The 24256-nt window shown below is 40.0% G+C and overlaps 1 protein-coding gene across 1 annotated transcript in view; it reads right to left on the bottom strand.

The window, feature by feature from the left end:
* Positions 1 to 8186: 8186 nt before the first annotated feature.
* Positions 8187 to 24256, bottom strand: part of DSG2 (desmoglein 2) — a 50382-nt gene continuing 34312 nt past the window's right edge. The window contains 7 exon segments of the mRNA XM_060613513.3: positions 8187 to 10897; positions 12765 to 13103; positions 14255 to 14376; positions 16126 to 16353; positions 20609 to 20836; positions 21138 to 21280; positions 22282 to 22547. Coding sequence (XP_060469496.2) covers positions 9827 to 10897; positions 12765 to 13103; positions 14255 to 14376; positions 16126 to 16353; positions 20609 to 20836; positions 21138 to 21280; positions 22282 to 22547 — 2397 coding nt within the window. The 3' untranslated portion in view covers positions 8187 to 9826.

Below are 24256 nucleotides of genomic sequence, written 5' to 3'. Positions count from 1 at the left end.
AAAAAAAAAGAGAAGAAAAAAAAAAAAAAAAAAGAAAAAAAAAAAGCTTACAATTTCATAAGGGAAACCAAAGTGAAATCGGGCTATCAGGAAAAACCATATGCCAACAGTTTTCTGGAATAGTCGAATTTCAAATACTTTTATTATTTTTAAATGTTAAAGGATTTGTTAAGTAAATAGCCAATGTTATTTTGATTGCCTAACATTGTAAGACTTTTTATACAAATAAGATCACAAATTAGAGAAAAAAAATCTCTTGTCAAATGCAAATCTCTTGTCAAATCCAATTTTGTTTAGTAAAATTTTTTTGCCATCACTGTATCCTACTTTTCTGTTGGTTCTGTGACTTTGTTGACATAACATTTAAATTTTAGGGGCGCCTGTGTGGCTCAGTCAGTTGAGTGTCCAACTCTTGGTTTCAGCTTAGGTCATGATCTCACTGTTTGTGGGACTGGGCCCCACCGGAGCTTGGGATTCTCTCTCCTTCTCTCTCTGCCTCTCCCCTGGCTCACCCTCTCTCTTTCAAAATAAATAAATAAACTTAAAAAGAATAAAATTTACAGCAAGGAAAGAGGCACTGAGAAAACATAGAAAAGGCAATGAAAGTTAGAGAAGAAAAGAGATTAATATTTAACATTCACGTGGGGTGGAATTATCAGTTTTTTCCACCTTCTTCCTTGGTATCTCCCTCTGCAGCCCATCTTCCTCCCTGTTGCATAATGTAGTTTTACGGCCTTAGCCGGTGGTCTGTACCTGCCTTTCCATCCATAGTTTCTGCTGGGCCCACTACCTGTCATTTTCCAGACATTAGCCACCCTCACCGGTGTGAGGTGAGCCTCTGATCCAGCTAATTCTTGTTTATTTATCTTCACTTTTCATGAAAAGTCCATCTCTTAAGAAGGCCTCTTAGATATTCCCACTCCATCTTCAGAGCATTCTCTCCAAGCAGTCTTGGAATTTTCTGTCTACCTTTGATGGCTTGTTTATTACAGGTCATTTTGGTTTTCAGAAAAAGGTGTTTATAAATACCACCTCCATTACCCTGTCTGTGGGCCCCTGGAGGGCGAGGGCTGGGTCTTACTCATCTTTGGATGAACTTAAAGCCACTAAACAGTGCTCAGCATATAGTGAGAATTCAACAGGTGTTGTTTAATTGAATCTCAACATTTATTCTTAAGACTAGCCCACACCAGGGTGAGTGTATTATTTGTAAATGCATTGGCCACATCATTTCCTCCAAAGTGCAGCCTTTTTGATAGAACCAAAGGCTCATGACTGACCTTCAGAAAGACCTCCAGGCAACCCTGAAACATATCACACTTTATCTGGAGAAGCACAGTTAGCAAATGCAGGTATCTGCATTTGTGAGTTTGCACTGCTTATCACCTTATTAAATTGCTTAATTCTTTTCCTTGGGAGCTTTGACAGATTGACTTGGCTTCTTTTGCTGCATGCATAGTGCCATCTTGTGGCCAGAGAGCGCATAACATGCATTTACTCCAAAAGCTAGTGAGGCAATGGTTGTTGGATGTGCACCGGCTTAGAAAATTGTGCTTCTGTCATTCTGTTTCCGTAGTCCAGAAGACCTCCAGGTAGAGAAACACGTGAATTATTACTAGGGGAATGTACACATAATTTACCGCTAAGCCAAGTCAACTTGGGCTTTATCTAGCAGGAGTATTTTTAGAAGCATTTATGCAGTTTATATTTTGTGCACTTCCTTAAGCCTTTTGTGGTTTTTCCCCAAGAACTGTTTTCTCCTCCTCAACCCAGTTTTTTTTTTTTTCTCTTGAGACAGTGCCATGTGAAACTGGGGCTATGGTACCAGTGGTTCTCAGAGGGGTTGGGAACGACAAAGCTCCAGCAGGGTTCACCTCAAGAGGTTTGTCAATGCAAACTTTCAGCTAGAGGAAGCTGAAAGCAGGAGATGAAGAGAAGAGGGATATGTGGGTTCCATCCTCATGTGGGCTCTGTCCTAATGTCAGCCTTGGGTAAAAGGACAGAATAATAAAACAAATATGACACTGAGGAAAATCTCTGATAGTCCAAGCAATCAGCAGATAGAAAGAAACTCTGGAATAAACATAAAAATCTTTGAGCCATTGCAAATCATTCCTTTTACGCACTAAAATCTCACGGTTCTCTTCATACCAACACCCCCCCCCCCCAAACTCTTCTCAGAGTCCATTGATTAAGATTTTGCAATGAAAACAGACTTGGGTTTGGGATGCAGTTCATTAGAGGTTGCAAATTACATGAAGGATGGACAGCGGGGACACTGACATCATCCATCACATACAGGCTTAGGAAATCCATTTTGGAAATTTTGTCAGATTTTCAAAATTCATAATTGTCTGGTTTGAATTGTGTCATGAGGAGACAAAGATAAAAAAGGTCTGTTTCTGCCTTCAGTGATCTCAATTTCTGGGGAATGGGGGGTATGAAACAAGGATAAGATATGTGAAGCAATTAGAGAAATACAGACAATCATTTGCTTTTTCTTCTTTAATCTACATTTTGCCTTTTTCCAAAAAAGTGCATGTGATACAAGAAAATATTTTGGTAAAATAGCACTTTAAAAGGAAAAGTTGGAGGGAAACAAAGAAGGGGTTGAACCGAGGCAGTACATCTTCCAAGAAAAATAATTAAATTAAATAGGCTACTGCTAATTTTCCTAAGCCATCTGAGCATCAAGCAAATGACAATTTAGACATTTTTAAATATTGCTAATTTCTGCTAGTTAGGGATAGATAGGGGGCTATAGCAGTGGTTTATTATAAAACAAGCAAATAAACCAATTCCACAAAATGGATAAGTATTTGTTAGCACACAGGCACAAAAGCAGTCATATAACCAAATTTTGTCACTCAGGGCACTTTCTTTCTCTGCCATAGTCTCTTCTGACCAGCAGTTGATGAAAGAGGTTCATTCTGAGGCAGATGGAATTAGTACGTTCAGATGGTAGGATGAGCCAGCATTGTTGGTTGGTCAGATGGCAGGATTCTCCAGGAGGTGGAAGGACACAGGACTGATGAGGCTCTAGACCTGAAGCGCTTCACAGGAGCTCTTAGACTCAGGCCTGTCACAGCCTCATGCCTCATTTCCGGAAGTGCAGCGGGGGCTGTATCCACTGCCTCAACAGTTGCCAGTTGCAAAACCACTCATCTCCCCAAAGGAAAATCATCACCTCCATCCCTATGTTAATTAGCAAGCCCTCTAACGTGGCTTTTTAAAAAAGACTTATTTATTTTTGAGGGACAGTGCAAGCTGGGAAGGGGCAGAGAGAGAGAGGGATAGAAGATCCGAAGCGGGCTCTGCACTGACAGCAACAAGCCCAAGGCGGGGCTCAAACTTGTGAACTGTGAGATCGTGACCTGAGCCGAAGTCGGGACGCTGAACCACCTGAGCAACCCAGGTGTCCCTCTAATGTGGATTTTAAGAATATTTGAAGGGTAGGTAGCCACCCCTGGAGTGTCCATTTCTGATTAGGATTCTTCAAATACTAACCACTGGTGGGAATAAGTTAGAATTAATTTGTACACATGTTTATCACATACCTCATACTGAAGTAATTTTGAAGTGAATTACTTCATGGCCATCACAACAGTCATAATGAAGAAGCAAATCAATATATTTTGTTTTAAGCTCTTTGTAGCAACCTTTTTTTTTTATAACTAGAAGGAAAGAGAGAGAATAATTTGTACTGACTTAAATTTAGAATACAAAAGAAACCCAGGAAAGGCCACATGTGCTATGTATAGAAGCCTCTGAAGCAAGTAAGGAAAAAAAAATTAATCCTTAGCATGAGTTCCAAGGGAGAGGATCATTAAGCTTCCCCAGCTTATTGAAGAGTCGTTGGCAGTGTGTGTACTGAAAATATCTGAGGAAACCGAAAAGCAATACAAAGCACGTGACCTCGGCCACCAAGCTGGGAATGTTAACTGCTATCAACCCTCCCTGGGTCCATGGCTCAGTACAAGCAAATGTGCTTTTGCTTTGATTACCTTTGAAATTTCTCTGAGGGCTCAAGGGGTAACTCTGCAGTCTCCTCATTCAGGCTGCTTTCAACTCAACTTTGTTGCTGTGACAAGCAATTTTTATTGATAATTAATCAAATCGTGGGATGAAGAAATTCATGCCTTTCATGGGAAAAAATAGCACAGCTTTTCTAGTTAAGCCTGTTTGTTTACCTGGTCTTACGGGCTGAGTCGTGTTCCCTCAAAATTCGTATGTTGAAATCCTCACCACCAATTCGTCAGAGTGTGACTATATTTGGAGATGAGGTCTTTACAGAGGTAATTAAGTTAAAATCCCAATTCAACATGACTGGTGTCTATTAGAAGGGGAAATTCGGACATAGATCCGTACAGAGGGAAGACCACGTGAAAACACAGGGGGAAGACAGTCATCTACAAGCCAGGGAACAAGGTCTTGGAAGAAACAGACACTGCGGACACCTTGATCTTGGATGTCTAGCCTCTAGAATTGTGAGAAGATAAATGTCTGTAGTTTAAGTCCTCCAGTCTGCGGGATTTCGTTATGGTAACCCAAGCAGACTAATACAACAGGGTTTTTCCTGTGTCACTGAGTGTTCAAGGGGGAAGCAGATGGAAGTGAAGAGAGTTTAGTGGATCATTTACACAAAGTGAAGCAGGTGAGGAAAACCTCAAGGGATAGTCCAGAGCACTGGCTGAGTCTGACATCCGTCGAGGAGGGGGCAATCACCACCACCTTGCCTCAAGGAGCAAGGAGAGGGAGTGGGTCCTGGAACTCAGAAGAGGAGTTTCTGCCCATAGAGAGATGACTGACTGGTGCTGGCAGAGGGAGAGAGGAAAAACATGCCCTGACCTTGTATTTCTTTCTCTCCAATCTCCAGCCAATGCCTCCCAAGAACTACGCCCAACTAGTAGCCAGAGGGCAAGGATGCCTGCTGAAGCATCCAGAGAGGACAAGCTCCTGGGTCTCAAAACAAGGTGAAAAGGGGTAGGGAGTGGATACAAAGAGGCAAATGGAAAATCTCCAGCTACGGGTGTTTCTGGATTTTTAATAGAGGCACACCTTCCTCATCTCATTTTCTCTACTCGGCTCATGGGTTGGTGGAGTTCTGTAATCTGTGGAATAACGAGATATCCGTTTCCATTCACTAATGGACTTGATGCAGGTTTCAGAATATTCGTGCCAATAATGCACTGCAGCCAGTGGGGGGCAGGGGTGTGCAGGAAGGTGTGGGGGACAGGAAGCAATGATTGAAGTCCTCTCCATAAGCATATGGGCGTGAAGGTCAGAGATCCAGCGACATAGCAAGATCCACAGTGAAAGTTCAAGGTTTAAGTACCTTGTGGAGTAGAAGGATATTGGAAGGTCGACTGTGATAATTAAACATACATATTGCAATTTCTAGAAATATGTTGCCAAGAAACCCTTTCCACAATGAAAGAAATGGGCTAAATTTGTGCTGTCCAGTTGGTAGCCAGTTGCCACATGAAGCATAGCCCTAAAGTGTGAGGGTAAAAACAAACCTAAGAAAGAAAAGATTCTGTTTTTCTTGGTGCAAAAAGGGAGAGACTTTCCCTCCGCTCTCCTCTTTCTCAGAGTATTCACTTTAGAAAACTTACAATTGCTAATTCTTTCTCTGCCCCTTTCCGATACTATAGAAACCTTTTTAAAAATTTATTTTATTTTAGACAGGGAGGGGGAGCAGAGGGAGAGAGAGGGAGAGAGAGAACGTTCAGCATGTCGTCTGACGCGGGGCTTGATCCCACAGCCCTAGGATCAAGACTTGGGCCAAAATCGAGAGTCAGACCAGACGTGCAACAGACTGAGCCACCCAGGTGCCCCAGATACTATAAAATCTTTTAAAAACGAAACGAGCTTTTTGTCAGCTTTACAAGCAGCAATGTCTTTGTCTAAAACCTGGGAGCCTTCTCTCTGAACACCAAAGGTGCGAACATCAAGGAAGATAGCACCTCTGTCTCCCTTTCTCCACGAGCATCTGGCTCTAGGCTGTCACTAGCTACCTGTCATAGAGATATTAGAAATCTTATTTGTTTGGATGCAGGCAATCAGCAATACGATGGCCACCCCAATCCAGGTGAATTTAAGATGAGCTGTATGTGACCAGTGATGCTGAAAGTTCTTGCTTGAAGACAAGTTCTCATTACCTTGTGAACATGCATGTAACGGGTTGTGACTGCCTGGCTATCTATGAGATTTCAGTTTCTTTGTGGGTTGCTTGTGATGCACCTCCCATTCTGGCATAATGCTTATTCAATAATAAAGCTGTTCTCTCTCTCTTCTACTCTTGTGGAGAATTTGTTTTGGTTGGCAGATTTTTTATTTAATGTCTATTTATTTATTTGAGAGAGCAAGAGAGAGCGAGAGCACAAGTGGGGGAGGGGCGGAGAGAGAGGGAGACACAGAATCTGAAGCAGGCTCCAGGCTTTGAGCTGTCAGTGCAGAGCCCGACATGGAGCTCGAACCCATGAACCGAGAGATCGTGACCTGAGCCGAAGTCGGATGCTTAACCGACTGAGCCACCCAGGTGCCCCTACTGGCAGGAGATATTTTTAATTGGATTTTCACAAGAGCAACTAGTTAAAAGATCAGTAGAAGGGCTACGGTGGAATCCTCCAATGTTCAACATGCAAAGGAAGGCAGGAAAGGAGCATAGAAACGAAAAAACCAGATAGGACCAAGAGAAAACAAATACCAAGATGGAAGGCTTAAGCTCGTCAATATTAAAAATTGAAGCAAGTAGACTTCCATTCACTCAAAGTGTTAAAATGGACAAAACAGCAAGACCCATGTCTATATTTATAAGAAATACATTATAAAGTTGAAAGTAAAAAGTTAGAAGATATACCATGCATAAGAAAGACGGTGTGTCAATGTTAATGTTAGCAAAGCAGATTTTAAGACAAAGAATATAATCAAAGAGTGATGTTCCATAAAGATAAAAAAGGGTCAATTCTCTGAAGAGACACAATGCTAAATGTATTTATGTTATTAATGCAGGGAAAACAAGTTTAAAAATACAGGGAGCAAAACTAGAAAATATTAAATGAGGAATAAGTGAAGCCACAATCAGCCAGAGATTTTAATATCCATCTCTCAGCAATTAATAGAAAAAGTAGACCAAAAAATCAGTAATGATAGAGGACTTGAATTACACTAAAATAGTGAAGCCAGGAAATTTTGGTATGTTAAAGAGGTAAGATTTATTTATTTTTTTTATTAAAAAAAATTTTTTTTTAATGTTTATTTATTTTTGAAGAGAGAGCATGAGTCGGGGAGGAGCAGAATGGAAGACACAGAATCCAAAGCAGGGTCCAGGCTCTGAGCTGTCAGCACAGAGCCCAACGCGGGGCTCAAACCCACAAACCGTGAGATCATGACTTGAGCCAAAATTGGACACTTAACTGAGCCACCCAGATGCCCCAAAGAGGTAAGATTTAGTTATCTTAATATTGTTATTTGAAGCCCCTCATTTCTTGGTGTTACTTCATAAGCAACATTTTACTGAATACCTTTTGATGTGGTGGTGATGGGAATATGGTCTCTAGAGACTCATAAGATCAACCAAAAATTGCTCCCATGTGCCACTTGGGGTGGGAGCCCTGAGGTCACAGAAATGCAACATGGTCTTTATGCTTTAGGGTGTCTTGATGCACCAGTGTTGTGAAATATTTATTAATGTGACATTATAGTATACACAGAAACTCTGATCTTTTCCCTTGTAAACTGTAACAAGTAACTAAAACAGCTTTTTACCATTCATTGAATGGTCTCACCTCTTTGGGTTAGATGTGTAAGCATTCTTTGGCTGAGCCCAGTAGGTTCCCCAAATGTCACTTTGTGGGCAGAGGGCCAACTCCAGTCCCTTAGGAACAAGGTTGCCAGACTGGGCAAATAGAAAAGGGAGTGCCCGGCTAAAGTCGAATTTCAGGTAAACAACAGATCATTTTTTACTATGGGACACATTTACACTAAAATATACCTGAAATTAAAATTTACCTGGGCCTTCTGGAAATGATGCTCTTCTAAGGAGGCTGGCTGAGCTGAATGTAAGCAGTTCTAATTCAAGTGCCAAAGTCGAACAAACGCCTGCTTTTGGGGTGCTCTCTCCTCTAATGTACAATTATAGTCCTTGTAAAATATGATGGAACAGTAAAAAATATGGAAAAGGGTTGCTCAAAGGTCATCTTTTTATTTAAATATTTTATGATGATACACATACAAATATAATCTCCCAAGGAACAAAGGTAAGACCTAATACAAATCACCGTTTCAGGTACAAAAAACCGTTTAGAAAATGTGATTATGCTGCATACAGGAGACAGGTTAGGTTTTCCAAGTCTGTCCGGGGAGGATGGTTAAGACCATCTTTGGTTTGTTTGGGGTACATAGGTCATATTTACATTCCACGCAGTAATGATATTCCTGTTGCATACGTGGCAAAATATAACTACTAAGTCTGCAATGAAAAAAAAAGCTGCAAATACTAAGTAGAGAGTAAAAAATTTAGATCATGGAAGATTGACCTTCATCTTGGCCACAGACTTACGATATTTAAAAATATTTGTCTTTTACCCATACACAGTCAGTAGGAGCAAAACATATCAATCTTTTGTATAACATAATTCAAGTCAAAAATATTTTTGACTATATATGGCTATATATATACTTTGAAACCTTAAATGCTCTATTTCTTCAAGGAGCAATGAAAACACAACCTACTTAAAGGCCAAAATACCCAAATAACTTTTCACAATGAAAGGCGAGGATAACGTACAAATTCAGGCTTTGTTCAATAGTTCAACTGAATATTTAATATTCATGAAGTAAGTCATGACTGGCCAGTCAGTGACCTTGAGACATAGAATAAAATCATAATTTCAAACTCATAATTACTGATACCATAGGGTTTTCCAGTATTTTTCTTATAATTGTATATAAAAGAGAATGGTTTCCAAAATTTGGTTTAATTCCACAAATATTTATTTGGCACTCATGTTATGTACTAAGGATATATAGCAATCAAACGGGCAGGTTCTTATCACAGTGGAGAATCCAGTCTCGTGGTTAATTTAGCTGTACAAGATTAGAAGATAATGTATCCTGAGTTTTAAAAAAATAGTGTATTATTACTATAAAAAGTAGAGCGATTTTATATTTATGAATTTTGCCCTGGATCATTCAACTGAATTTGAAGTATTCATTATTTTCATGATTTTGGGGAGGCAAAGGGAAGCGATAATGCTATTTCTAAAGTCCTTCTACACATATGCACAGAAATCTACGTGTGTTCTTTATCATGCCAACGTTCCATAATTCAGTCAGCCTAACAGATTAAAAGGCCCGGCTCCTAGTCTAGAAAGAAAACAAGCAAAACCAGTTGTCCAGGCTGTGCTCATATTTTTGGATAAACGTGTGGATAACCTGCCAGGTGCAGTAAAGCATGGAATAGAGAACGGCAGTGTGGACCGTGAATGCAAAGACTCCCAGTCAGTTTCAGGGATGGCTCTACTGGACAGCTCATGCAGTGGACACTCTGTGTCAATGTGGCAAACTCTTAAAGCCAGATTTACTCTCTCTTTAACCTGCTTTCTGGCCATAACTGTCTGGACATAACTCATTAAAAGGCACTTAAGACACAGTCTCATCGTTATGCCCCCAGTGAGCCCTGGAGCATTTGTGAAGGACACACTTGGAGGCTGGGACAGCGAGGTCGGCTGTGTGTTAGTGACTGAGAAAAGTGTCAAGCCCCGTGTGTACGTGTCTTACGACCGGAGGCTCATCAAAAGAGAGGTCCGTTGGAAACATGAAGTCAGTCACTGCTAGCTAAACTCTGGGTCAGACTGCGGTCGACAGGGGTTGAGGAGTAGGAATGCTGCACGACGCTGTGCTTGGAGACTCTGGTGGAAGATGTGGTTACAGTAGAATTAGAATGACCAGACTCCTCTAAACTGAAATTTGGCAGAGGGCCAGGGCCTCTGGCTCCAGAAACCTCTGTCTTTCTGGCCATCACAGAGGTTTCAGCAGGAATCTGGTAACTGGATTGCAGCGTGGGGACAGCTGTTCGTACTCTTTCTGTCACTGTCACGTTCTGTCCTGCTGCCACACCAGGCACGGCCAGAGTGGGCTGCATGCCTGGGCTGGGGGCGAGGAAGCTCTCTCTCTCCCTCACCATCACATAATGTGCATCTGGCAGAGGCTGAGTGCCTTCCAGGGGACCAGGGATGCCCCCGTTAGGCTGTATTATTCTCTCGGTAACCACGACACTACCGTCATTAGCATAGTGCTGGTCTACCAAGGGAGGGGCTGGAGCATACACCCGCTCCGTCACGATGAGGGCCTGTGGCTGTCCAGGACCCAGGATCACGGTGCTTGGTGGCATCGTGGAGCCTGTGGCATAGGAAGTTTCTGTCACTACAACATTGCCAGAAGCCAATGGATCAGGGAGCAGTGTAGCTACCTTCTCACTCTGCCTAGAAGATACGGATCTTTCAGTGACTATTTCCTGAGTTACTTTCTCTGCATTTGCTTCATGCGAAGGTTTGGGAACTTGAAAGCTACTGCCCGAGGAGTAGGCATGCTCTGCGTGAATCCTAGTTTTCTCATCGAATGAATGTGAAGCTGCCTTCATACTTGATTCTCCCACAGGTTTTTGCCTCTGCTCAACTTTCCCATCCATGTCTATCTTTTGACCCAAGCAAACTTCGGCTAGTGTCCTGAATTTAAGGCCTAAATCATCTAGAAAGTGATCATCGAGCTCTCCTTCAATAAAACTGCAACAGCCGATGGAGCCGTGTAGAGAGGCAGTGTCTTCCTGAGAATAAACCAGAAGGCAATCTTTGGCTATGTGAATGTCATCTTCCTCAGTATAAGAAGCAGCTTTCTAAAACAGAAATAAAAACAGAGGCACAAATTAGTGACACAACTTCACTTAAGAAAGAGACTATACTCCTGCCCCAAAAGCGCAACCTGAGTCTAATTACAAGAAAACATCAGAGAAACACAAATTGGGCATTCTACAACACAACTGGCCTGTATTCTTAAAAAAATATTCATGTTCTGAAAGGTAAGAAAGGCAGGACTTCTGGATGGGGTCTTGGACAGGAAAAACAATGGCTATAAATGGCATTATTATGATCATTGGTAAAATCAAAATATGGAATATGTCACTGTTATGTCTCAAAATTTGTTCATTGTACTGTGTAAGAAAATGTGCATGTGTGTGTGTCATGTGCATGTGTGTGTGAGAGAGAAAGAGTGAGGGGGGTGGAGGGAGGAAGGGAGGGAGAGAAAAGCAAATAGCAAATGTGGGAAAGGGTTAATAATTGGGTAATCTGGGTTAAGAATATACAGTAGTTCAAAATTTCTACTGTTCATGAAAATTTTCTGGAAAGTTTGAAATGATTTCTGAATTAAAAACTGTTCACATACATACACAACGAAGACTGACTTGAGCAGGGTTAGAGTGGAGAGGGGAAACTATCCAAATGAAACCAACAGGGCACCAGAACGGAGCTCGGCAGCGAGACAGAAGGGGGATGAGAAGTGGTTCTCCTTGACCCTGACCACATCACCACCACCCTGTCAAGCTGATGGGGTGGGCAGGTGATCTGAAAGAAGGGAGGGTGGAGGGAGACAGGAAGTGGGAGAGCACTCCTGTAATTTGCAACCACGCAGAGAGGGGACAGAAATAAACTGGTCTCCACAGAAGCCCATCTCCTTCCTTGTCTCAAGTGTCCTTCAGATGCTCAGCACTCTGATTCTGCCCACTCCTGTGTGGGGCACAGGGACCTTGTTCTCAAGAAAGGTATCCAGCCTTGCTTCTGCTTTTTCTTTTTTTTAAATTCAGAATTTTAAGTGTTTATTTATTCTGAGAGAGAGATTTAGAGAGTGAGCAGAGGAGGGGCAGAGAAAGAGGGGGAGAGAGAGAATCTTAAGCAGGCTCCAAATTGTCAGCACAGAGCCGGATGTGGGGCTTGAACTCACCAACTGTGAGATCATGACCTGAGCTGACATCAAGAGTCAGATGCTTAACCGACTGACCCACCCAGGCGCCCCCCAAGCCCTGCTTCTAATTCCTAATTCCAGGCATGAGCTTTCTGACTGCATCCCATCATCTTTCTGGCAATTTTCCTCCTAATTTTTTTTTGTAAACTGCCTCAATAGTGAAGCTACATAGGCAAAATTTAAATGGACATAATAGACTGTGGTTTTTAGGTCACAGATTCCCTCTGCTCCTGGCGGGGTCAAGTCTGTCAAGCCTGCTCCTGCAGAGTTACTGAACTTTCTGACCCACTGACATCTGGCTTGGTCATGTGATTTGCTATGACCAATGAAATGTGAGCACAAAAAGGCAGCCGCTGTAGGATCCATCATTGCCTGGTTCTGTGTGACTCTTGCCTGTTTCCCAAGGATGGAGCTGCCCAGTGCCCTGGTACAATCTGCTCTCTCGGCATGTGGCTTGGAATGAAGACAACATGGAGAAGAGCAGAGCTGGGTCAACTGGCAAAGACACGAATGTGAGAAAAAAGCCTCTGCAAGAAGTCAGATTATGGGGTCGTTTGTTATCACTGAGTAACTGAGCTAACTCGTGTACTGGGCCACATCACTCTTTCCTCACTGCCTAGAAACCTTTTCTTAAACGATGACAAAGTCCTATTTAGATCCAAGGCAATGATTACCCTAATAATACCACATTCACCTCTAAATGTCCCCTCCCCCACCTGGCATATATAAAAACCAACCCTTACCTCAGCGAAATAACTTCCTAAGAATTCCTCGCTCACTGCAACAGCAGCTGTTCGAGCTCCGGCCATGTCTCTGGAAGACCCCAGGACTCTTGTGCTCCTTAAAGTTTCAGCACCCATGTTGGCTCCTGTTGTCCCTGTCACTTGGGCAACTGCAGCAGAAATGAAGTTTCTGTGTTCTTCCCACCTTCCATCCACCTCACACATCTCATGTTGCCCTTTGACGAAGGAAGCAGAGCTGCTTCCTTTCACGATGGTTTCTTTGGTTGTCATACCTCCTCCCACTCCACTGCCTGCTGCTACGCTCTCTCCATGATCTGCTGTCAGAAGCAGTGGCACCACCTGTGACAGCAAATACAGTTGGGAACTGAGAAGGATGGAGTACAGTTGGTAGGAGGATCTGAGCCAAGTGGGCCTATCAAGGGAATAAGCTATTTCCACAGAGGCAAATTAGGAAAAATATTTTGGCTTGAGTAACTTCTATTTGAGCCTTCTGAAGATCTCCACTCCACCTTCTTGTTTTGTTAGCTGATTATAACCCAAGGAGGAAAAAAAATTATTTAAATATATTCTCAGCTCATTTACTCTATGGGCATCAACGGCATTTCAACTTTCCTCTAGAGTGTAATGTCTTCTTCTATGGTTATTAAACCTTTATTTATTTATTTATTTATTTATTTATTTATTTATTTTCTAGCTGGAGATATACATGGCTGCTTCAAGGAAAATCTGTATTTCCAAGCCTCCATTGCTATTAGGAATAGTGACCTGACAAGTTCAGGTTAATATGATTTCAAGCAGAAATGGGCTATGCAACTTTTGGGAAATGTTTTTCAAGAGCAGTTTTCTGATCTGCTTGTTGGAATGTGGGGACAGCAGCTAGTGTCTGGAGCATGAAGGCCATATGGGAATGGAACTCATTCATGGAGGAACAACAAGAAAGGAGGCACCTGGGGCCAGTTGTACAGGAATCACCACATGGGACCTAGACTGCTCACATTTATATTTACGCCTCTGTTTTTCTGAGTTCTCTGGCACTTGATGCTAAATCATATCCTATTGAGCATGATGCTTATTGCAGATGGTGATGACAGACCCGGGGTGAAGTTGGGAGAGACAAGAGGAGAGGGGATTTGGCGACATTTTATAATTGTCACGGGGGTGGTGGGTTTACCTCTGCCAGCCCTATGTATCAAAGGGAATGGAAATGGAGAAGCACATCCTTCATTCCCTGCGTCATTACCCGACCTGACCCTGTTTCTAGATTTTCGGTAACATAGAACCTATCACAGTAGAGCAAAACCACTTCAACTCTGCCCCGGCAACAAGCGCAAAGTATGTTGTCATTTGAACCCTCTGTTTAACAAAGACGTGTGAATGAAATCCATAATGGCCACTTTACTCTCTCATGACTTAAAATGTTAGAAACACCTCCCAAGGGCCCTTTGAAATCAGAAAAGAAGACATGTTCCATTGACATCTGATGATCTGACCTTGTCTTCAGGTGGCGCCCCTTCGTTATTCCAAGGATGCAGCATCTCTATAGTGCCCGGGATGGGGGTGAAGCCCTTGGCACCCTCTCCACAATGGCACATCAGCAGTAAAAGCGGTACAACTGGACAGAAACAAAATGCATCAGGACCAGGTTAGTCCCCACATATTTCTAAACGTATCTTCAAATTTTGGAATTTGCATATCACTTCTTAGAGTTCAGTCTTCACTTATGCACAGCCTTATTTTTGCATTTTTCTTTTCTTCACGCTGATCCAAAGTCCCCAAGACAAGCTTGTACCAAAGCCTAACAAGCAGGATGAGGAAGTATTGTAAATTCAGAGTCCTCATTCCTCACAAGCAGCCTGTGTATTGTTGCTGGGTGGCATACCAAGTCTGGATTTGATAGCATATGAATCATCAAAACTAATTCAAAGATTTAAATCTCTTGTTGTTCTTTTAAACCGATTTTTTTTAATATGAGAAAATTCACTATCCCCCCAAAATATATTTGTTAAAAAGATCAAAACTCCCAGGGTAGGAAAATTTTAATATGTTCAAATATTCTAGAACACTGGAACTTCTATAATACTTCACCACTTTATCCTGGGGTAGAATTCAGCAGAAGGCATGACTCACTGAGGTTCAAATTAACATTTGAATTACCTGAGTATTATTTTCTAAAATGACTCTACATTAAAAACCCTTAAAATATATATAACATTTCATTTAGAATTCAGTAAAATTTCAGAGCTCCCTTCTTAAATTCTATTCCGCTTCAGGGAGGAAGTGAAAGCCAATGTTGTCTTCTTGATCGATGTAGTAAAGAATTAACTACACCTGTAAGCAGTCCATCTCAAATTAGGTTTTATTGCCATTTCCATCTGGCAGCTTCCAAAGATGAACTGACTACTTCCTAGATTCCTTTTTGTGTTAAATAGTTGACAGCTCAGTAAATATAGCCACTGTGAGTAAAAAAATTGAAATTAGCCAGTGGCAAGCAACTCAATCATTTCAACAAATTTAACAAATGCTTATCAAGGGTCTATCATGCGCCGAGTACCACATTTGGTCCCGGGGAGTCTGAGATGAGAAGGCAATGCAAGGGGTCTCTGGGTAAAAAATGTAGTCCCAGCTCCAGTACCCACCTGCAGACTGGTGAGCTGAGACAAGTCACTTCTCGGTGACTATGTCTGTATTTTTACTCATAAAACAGAGACGATGGCATAAAAGCACACCGTAAACTGGCGAGTGCTGTGCATTTAATTGCACACCTACTACTGGCTTTGACAAGCTCCTCCCTCATCACTGAAATCGCTGAGGCTGCCTCGGAGGTGGTCCTCTGCCCTTGTTCAGTGGCCAAGTGGAGTGGTATTCCACACGACCCCAGGCTGCAGTACTTTGTTATTTCGTGAAAGGAAACCTGAGGTCTTTGGAGGTCATGCAGGGAAGGCAGGACTGGTTGTCATTGCAGGGAAGCACGGAAGTGCTCAGAGCGTCTGGCTACTGTTGGCGCAGGTGAAGGGGCAAGCAAAGCAGAGGGTATAAGGAGGCTGAGCCCTGACAAGTTGAATGTGCAAAGCAAGAACTGGTGGGAATAAGACGGATTTGTAAAATAACCTTTGTATCCATAATCCAAATTCACACAAGAGAGCTTGAGAGCCTACGATGTGCAAGGCACATCTGAAGAGGGCTAGAATAACCTTTGGTGAATTTATCAATGATCATTTATTGTTCCCCTAATCACCCTCACAAGTGTTCTAGTGTGGTTAAAGAATACGTGTAAAGAAATCAATGACCACTATGGTAAAAGAACACTGGGAGTGCATCGAAATTACTAGACGAACTAAAGAGTGGCTTTCAAAATACTTACGTAGCAACAGCAGAAGGGCAAAAATTATTAGCGCGATTGCTGCGGGTCCCAGGCCCACATAGGAGTCACGCAGAGCTTCCACACAATTGCTGCCGTCCAGACACTTACAAACTGTCAGTTTAAGGACCTGCTTTTCAGGGCAGACGAAGCCCTGACTATCTGAAATCAGGAACTGAATTTCACTTCTCCCGATCTTTTGCTCCTTTTGTTGCAGTAACACACTGGTACCTACAAGGGTAGGAGGCAAAAGGAAAGGAAAATGAGTGATTACCAAGGAAGGGGTGAGATTAAATCACAGAAACATTCTTTAACTGCTAATAATATTTAGCTCCAGTTAGAAGCTTTATTCTTGCTTAGCCTTTTTTTAAAAATTATTTTAAAAAATTTTAAGTTTATTTGTTTTGAGACAGAGAAAGCGCGAGTTGGGGAGGGACAGGGGGGTGGGGGAGAGAGAGAATTCCAAGCAGGCTCCACACTATCAGTGTGGAGCCCAATGCCGGCTCGAACCCACGAACCATGAGATCATTACCTGAGCCGAGACTGGACATTTAACTGAGCCGCCCAGGTGCCCCATTGCTTAACTTTTCTATTGAATTCACACTGTTAAAATTAGTTAAAATTTGAATTGAATTTACACTTGTTAAAATCAGTCCAGATATTTCCAAGAGGAAGGTTAATAACAAAGGATTAGATGTAAATACATCTTCCTTTTATTACTTTAAACAATTGTGTGTGATGTCTACCAAATGCTAGGAACTGTTCTATGTACTGGGAATACAATAACAAACAAGTTAAAAGTTAAATGACATTTCCATTAAATGACCTTTATTTTACCATTTCTTAAAAAAACCTTATCAAGGCAATTATCAAACAGACAATAATAGAAGAGGGTAGTTATCCCTCATGGTACCCATCCCCAGCTTTAATAATTTTCAGCAATGGGCTAATCTCGTTTCATGTAGTTCCTTCCTTTTTATTCCTGACACTGTTATCACTATATATCCAAAATTTTGAAAAGTTTCAAATCTACAGAACAGTTCTAAGAATATTACAATAAATATCTATATACTCTTCATGACTTGTTTACATTCTATAACAATAGTTGGTCCATACACATTTTTCTGAGCTACTTGAAAGTAGGTTGCAGATATTATGATACATATCAGCATATACCTTCTAAGACCAAGGGACATTAGTGCTCTCAAAAAATTTGGTATTGATATAACCCACAGTCAAACATTTCAATTGTAATAATGCCCTTTATAGTTCTCTTTCTTTCTGTTTTTTTTTCCCCCCTTGATCCTAGATTCAATCAAAAATTATGAACTGCTTTTAGTTATCACGCTAATCTCTATGAATAATCTAGATCAGTTCCACCTTTTTTTTTTTTTTTTTTGGCCTTCAAGACCCAGACATTTTTGAAGATGACTTATTTGAAAGGATGTTCCTCAGTTTGAATTTATTCGATTATTTCCTTATGACTGGATTCATTTTTCTCAAGAACATGACACAAAAAGTGCTGTATGAATGACCTTCTGTCATTTTTTAAAATGTGACTGATGATTATTTTCAAACTTTTCTTTCATATGAATAAAAATAATGACCAGTGTTCACATGAGTAAAAATAATGATCAGTTAGAAGAGCTCAAAAATTGTCCTGACATTTTCATAACACTTACTTAAAAAGAATATACTTGCAAGACATGTAAACCTGATTGAATACAAAGCTAAAAATGAAATGTTTAGGTTTTGTTTTGTTTTATTTTAATTATTTATTTTTGGAAATAAGAAATAGCTTCTCTTCATTTTGAGGTTAAATTTCATGGGATCTGATCTGCATAGCTAGAATATACTTATTAAATTATCCTCAAAGCTTTGGAGAAGTGAGAAAAGCATCTAATCGTTTAAAGGAACTTGAACTCAAGAAAAAAAAAAAAAAATCCATGAAGACTTGGCCTGGAAGAATATAATTAAATTTGTGATTGGCTTTGAGGGGGCAAGTTGAGACGGGAGGAAAGTCACAAAGAGGACTTCTATTTTATCCATCATTATAAAAAAAGAGGTCTTATTCAAATATGAGAAACTGTTAATATTCCTTTCATTCTAAGTGGTAGGTACAAAGATGTGCCACATCAGTCTCTGGAATTTTCTGTACTTTAAAAATTTCCCAAATAAATAAAAATAGATAGGTACTGTTTATTATCATGACAGCTTGCCAATCATCTTATTTTGTAATCAAGGGGAAGAAAGCTTAGTTTATAGAATCCTCTCTCTCTAAACCATCTAGATATATAAAGTGTAAATCTCAGTGACTTCCTCTTATAACATTCCAACATGTATATCCTTAAGAATTTCATGTTCCTAAGACTACAAAAAATTCAAGAACCCATCAAATTCAAACATCTTGATATTTAGATAGAAAATTCATTTTTGTACCCAGAAAGACTCCAGAGGCAGATCACTTGGGTTCAAATCCTAGTTCCAGCTCTTAACTGTGACCTTGAGAATGTTAATAAAACTCTCTGCCCTTGTTTCTTCATCTGTGAAGAAACTTCATCTGTTCCAAACCACTAGGGTGGTTAACATTTGTTGAGTGTTTAGGACGGTGACTGGCATCTCCCAAACATCACGTGTTTCTTAAATAAAATAAATAAGACTTGGAAACCCAGCAAGTTCAATGTGAAACACATTTACACATCTTAGTCAAAGAAAGGCCAGCTCCAATCAAGCATTCAGCATAGGTGGGAGTCCCAGACTTTTGTGGGTACAGAATTAGACACTGTGAATAAGAAGACCAACCACTTGTTGGAGTTTGAAGCCTGTGATTTAATTACCATAAGAGGAATCATCTGGATGTCTGCCACCTTGGGCTCATGCTAGCTGCACTTGATCTTAAGAAGCACCAACTAATTAGGATGGTGACTGACTAAAAAAGTACTTCATCCTTAGAGGGGAGGCAAATTTAGTTAACCGAGGGCATAACTGTCTTTTGCCAGTGAATATATAAACCCCAAGAAGATTTAGAATTACGTATAGAATATTTATGCAATTTGAAGACATAGTTTTAATATTTGTGTATGATACGGAAATTATTTGTGTTTGTTACTGTGTTTTTATGTTGTTTGGAAAATTAGCCCTATTAATGCAACAGCTTTGTTAACTCCAATTTAAATGTGTGAATATGTTACAGTCATCGCTTTGTACCTGTAGGTTGAAATATCACTCGTTTGTTCTGTATCGAAACACTGAAGAGGATTTCTGGTTTAGGGTATTTATAAGTCAAATGTATTGGAACTTTAGAGTATATAGATCACATGAAGTAGATAATGCATTTTATTTGTTAATTCAGATCACTGAAATACATAGGAAAAAAATGAAATATACTTAATTTATAAATGTAGTCTGAGATGTTGAAGGTGTTTACTCTGTAAATTGGACCAAACATTATTCAAAGCCTCTTAAAACGATTGTAAAAATTTGTTAGATTTAAAATAACAATACACCTGTAAAGTAAGAAAAGCTTGGGTACTATATTTGACACTTTTCTAAAATGACCACTAATTGTTTAAAACAAAATAGTCTTCTAGATAGTTTTTGGCATTCAAAACCACCCTGAAAAACACCCAAAAGCTCATGTCAACAAGGGGGTATGTCCAAGATATGGATATATGCACATGGCCATCTGGAATGGGGTGAGGGTCACACAGACCCTTCTTTATCTTGTGTCCATCACTTACCAGCTTAATTCTAGTTAGGCCAAGATTCCTCAGCTGTAATCAGGGAATAACGTTATAGATTAAAGGACTGAATGAGATAATGCATATGACAGGCCAGCAGAGTGCCTCGTGCATGTAAGTGATCCATAAATATTCTTTTAATGGAATTGTTATCATAGCTTAAGATTTTAGAAGACATCTACTCTGATTGCTGTGCCTAGACAGACGACGTACTCCTTAGCTTGCGAGACAAAACAAGTACTTCAAGAGCAGTTTAGGGAATACCTAGCGATCTTTAAGACATCAAGTTATTTTTCGTCTCTCCCTCTTCTATTACTCCAAATCAAGTATTAACTATAGGCTGATGAAAGACACTATACCTGAGCTTCTGAACCTCATTTTATAAACTTCTTTAAAAAACTGTATTGGAGGGGCGCCTGGGTGGCTCAGTCGGCTGAGCCTCCAACTTTGGCTCAGGTCATGGTCTCATGGTCTGTGAGTTTGAGCCCCACGTCGGGCTCTGTACTGACAGCTCAGAACCTGGAGCCTGCTTCGGATTCGGATTCTGTGTCTCCCTCTCTCTCTGACTCTCCCCTGTTCATGCTCTGTCTCTCTCTGTCTCAAAAATAAATAAACATTAAAAAAAATTTTAAAAAATTGTATTGGAAATATAATTTATGAAAAAAGAAAGCACAGTCTATATTTTAAAGATTTCAGAATTCTATCCTGTTTAATATTTAAATATGTAGTCTAGTGATTTTGCTTACTTTCTTGGTGCACTATTTGCCATTTTTCTGCCATCCCAGCTGGGTTGTCGATGATGGAGAAACTGAAAGGCTCACTGTTCTGGTGCCCATCCAGGTCCTCTGCAGTCACATTCACATACTGCACGTCCTCACAGATACTCTGCACTGGGTCAACCAGAGTGGGGCAATTGTCATTGATGTCTCCCACTGTGATAACAATGGTGCCAGTGATAGTTTTTCTTGGATAACCTGAAAAATAATAAAGAAGAAATATGGATATGCTGCCTATATTGTTGACAATGGATATAGTTTGAATTATCTTTCCGATTTGGTGAGAAGAAGGTACTAACAAATTACAGCACTTTCTATCCTAGATATGTTTTCATACTCAAATCAAGTCATGTTTTTTAATCCACTAAATAAGTAGAAATGTGAAGGTTTGTCCATTAGAGAGATCTGGTTTTCCTACAAGAACAAAATGAAGGTCTCTGATGTTAAAAAATATTATCTAAGTATCTATAACCAAGAAAAAAAATATTTAATAACTTACTTTCTGATATTGCCAAAATCTTTGCAGTGTATGTACCATTTTGGACATATCTGGATTCAAAATCAGGAATTTTTACAAGTTTAATTTCAGATGTAACAGAATCCACAGAGATCCAGTTGTCTATGTCTTCCAATTTGGCATATCTGTTATAACACAAACATAAAATTAATTTTCACTTCTGTATAAACATAATCTCTAACATCTACAACTCTTTCAAGTTTAATTTTTGGTTCATTATCTATGTTCTTGTTACAGGCATTAGTCTGAAATGCTTTGAACTGTTTGAAACTGTCCTAAAAGTCCCCTCTCTTTACTCTTTTAAATGTTCTTTTTTTTGTTTGTTTGTTTGTTTTGAGAGAGAGAGAGAGAGAGAGAGAGAGAGAGAGAGAGAGAGAGAGAATGAGCAGATAAGGGGCAGAGAGAGAGGGAGACACAGAATCCGAAGCTGGCTCCAGGCTCTGAGCTGGCTCCAGGCACAGAGCCCGATGTGGGGCTAGAACTTGTGAACTGTGATGTGAGATCCATGACTTGAGCCAAAGTTGGATGCTTAACTGACTCAACAACCCAGGCGCCCCCACCTCTCTTTACTCTTTACTGTGTATCACATTTATCTGGAACCTTCTGTATTTCTGTAACATACCCAAGACATATATGCAAGGGCGACCAATTCTTGCCTACAAACCCAGGAAGTTTGAAAGTTGTTTTGTAGTCTATCCTATAGCTTTTTTGGGGGGTAAACCTTTGGAGAATGACTTAGTCACCCAACAAGAACTGGTGGAGAAAATTTATTTGCTACTTTCTTACCTCTAAACTCTTTCAGGATGTAAGATTTAGACAGAATAAGACAGTAAGTTTCTTTCTTTCTTTGTTGCTTTTTAGCTTTCTCTACCCAGAATTATTTTTGAGGTGAAGGACCCAGCCAGCCTCTGCCTCACACTCAGTTGGTGGAGGGAAGGTGGTCTGGGGTCGGGGGATATATCTCCCTGCTTCTCAGTTGCAGGTACAATTCTGGGAAATTCAATCTCCAGACCTTTGGGGAATTATAATGCTGGGAGGGAAGGAATGAAGTGTTCAAATTTCATTTTTGAAGACAGGAATTTAAAATAATTTAAAATAATGAAATATATTCATAACTATCTCTTACCTTACGTGGGCTACTTGTCCAGTGTCTTCGTCAAAAGCTTGAAATTTTCCAATTATTTGACTTAGGCTTGATTTATCCATGCTCTCACTAACATGAATGGAGATTGTGTTACTTTTAAAATGAATGCCTTCTTTCACATTTTTCACCTTTACTTTGATGGGAATGGATGTAGGCTTATATTGATTCTTAACTGACTTGTGAAAAGCTGCTTTATTAGTGACAATAATGCTGAAATCAAGACTCTTCGTTTCTTCATAATCTAATTCCTGGGAAGGCAACATCAAAGGGAATTCTTTTAAAAAAGAAAACAACTAGAACCTACATAAAACACACACACATACACACGCATAGTTTTAATGTTAGATGTAACAACTTAACATATGGGGAAATGCAGCAGCACTCAGTATTCTAACTCATATTGATACCAAGCAATTAAAACCTCTGTCATTTTGGAAATTCACAGATGTTAAAGATTATTAGGGAGCATCCCCAATTCATTAAAAAATTTTTTTTTAACGTTTATTCATTTTTGAGAGACAGAGAGAGACAAAGCATGAGCGGGGAAGGGGCAGAGAGAGGGAGACACAGAATCTGAAACAGGCTCCAGGTTCTGAGCTGTCAGCACAGAGCCCGACGCGGGGCTCAAACTCACAAACTGCGAGATCCTGACCTGAGCCGAAGTTGGATGCCTAACTGACTGAGCCACCCAGGCGCCCCAGCCAATTTATTTTTTTAAAGTCCAAATTATTTATTTAAAAAAATTTTTTTTAAATATTTATTCATTTTTGAGGGGGGCGGGCAGACAGAGAGTGGGACAGAGGATCTGAAATGGGCTCTCGCTGACAGCAGTGAGCCTGATGTGGTGCTCGAACTCATGAACCATGAGATCATGACCTGCACGGAAGTTGGACACTCAACTGACTGAGCCACCCAAGCGCCCCTAAATTCCAAATTATTTAAAATACACACACACACACACACACACACATTTAACAATCTGAAGTCATTTTTTTACTGAAAGAAAGTTAATGGATGTTCAATATAATACTCCTTAAAATGTGTTCTATGGGTTTGTTTTGGTGAAAAGGGCCATATGCCTAATTGTAGCACTGCCAGCTGTCCCCCCAGTATAGAGACTTTCACTTCACATTAGCAGACAAAGAGCTGAGACTTCTGATTTAATTTTGCTAAACCCAAGGGTTTTCAAATTTATTTAAACAAACAACCTATCCACCCCTACCTTTTTAGCATAATGTCTATTACTACTTGGTTTGCTATTAATGCCATAAAAGATTAACCTTCCTCCAAATATTGTTCTTTGTGAATTGTGGAAATTATAAAGCACATTTGATAAAGTCAGTTTTTCACTGAATACATATATTTATGTTCCAATTTGCCCATTTTCTTTTTATAAACATTTGTATAGTATTCTGCTATTTAGATATACCTAATTTATGTAGCCATTTGATTACTAGGCATTTGGACTATATATAATTTTTAATATAATTAATACTGCTCTGAACATTTTTACACAAATTATTTTTCCTCTGTTGAGTTACATCCCATTACTAAAAGAAATGCCTAGTCATAGTTTATATATAGGTCCTGTTGACTTTTATTTCTAGTGATCCTGACCATTCAGATGCATGGGCCATTTTTGCTTATTTCTTCAATGTAACATTAAATGTGTTACCTGTGGTTATAGCAAGTTCTGCAAAACTGCTCCCTTTATTTTTCAATGATTTATTAAGAAATCTGTTTTCCTTTCGGTAGGATTCTGGATGGATAACAACTTTTGGCCTCTTTTTAAAATGGGCCACTGTGGTGTTGAGACAAGGACTCAACAAAAATGAGTAGAAAAAATATACTCTTTGTGATTGTAGAATCCTTGTGAAAATTATTTTCTTTTTAAGTTGTTCTTGGACTTGACAGGCTTGTTTTGATGGCCTGATGTATGCTGGATGATAAATAAAAT

The sequence above is a fragment of the Panthera onca genome, chromosome D3 (genome assembly GCF_046562875.1).
Source record: "Panthera onca isolate mPanOnc1 chromosome D3, mPanOnc1 haplotype 2, whole genome shotgun sequence".
Classification (NCBI taxonomy): Eukaryota; Metazoa; Chordata; class Mammalia; order Carnivora; family Felidae; genus Panthera; species Panthera onca.
Note: the sequence above shows the minus strand (reverse complement) of the source record. Positions and strands in the feature narration are given on the sequence as shown.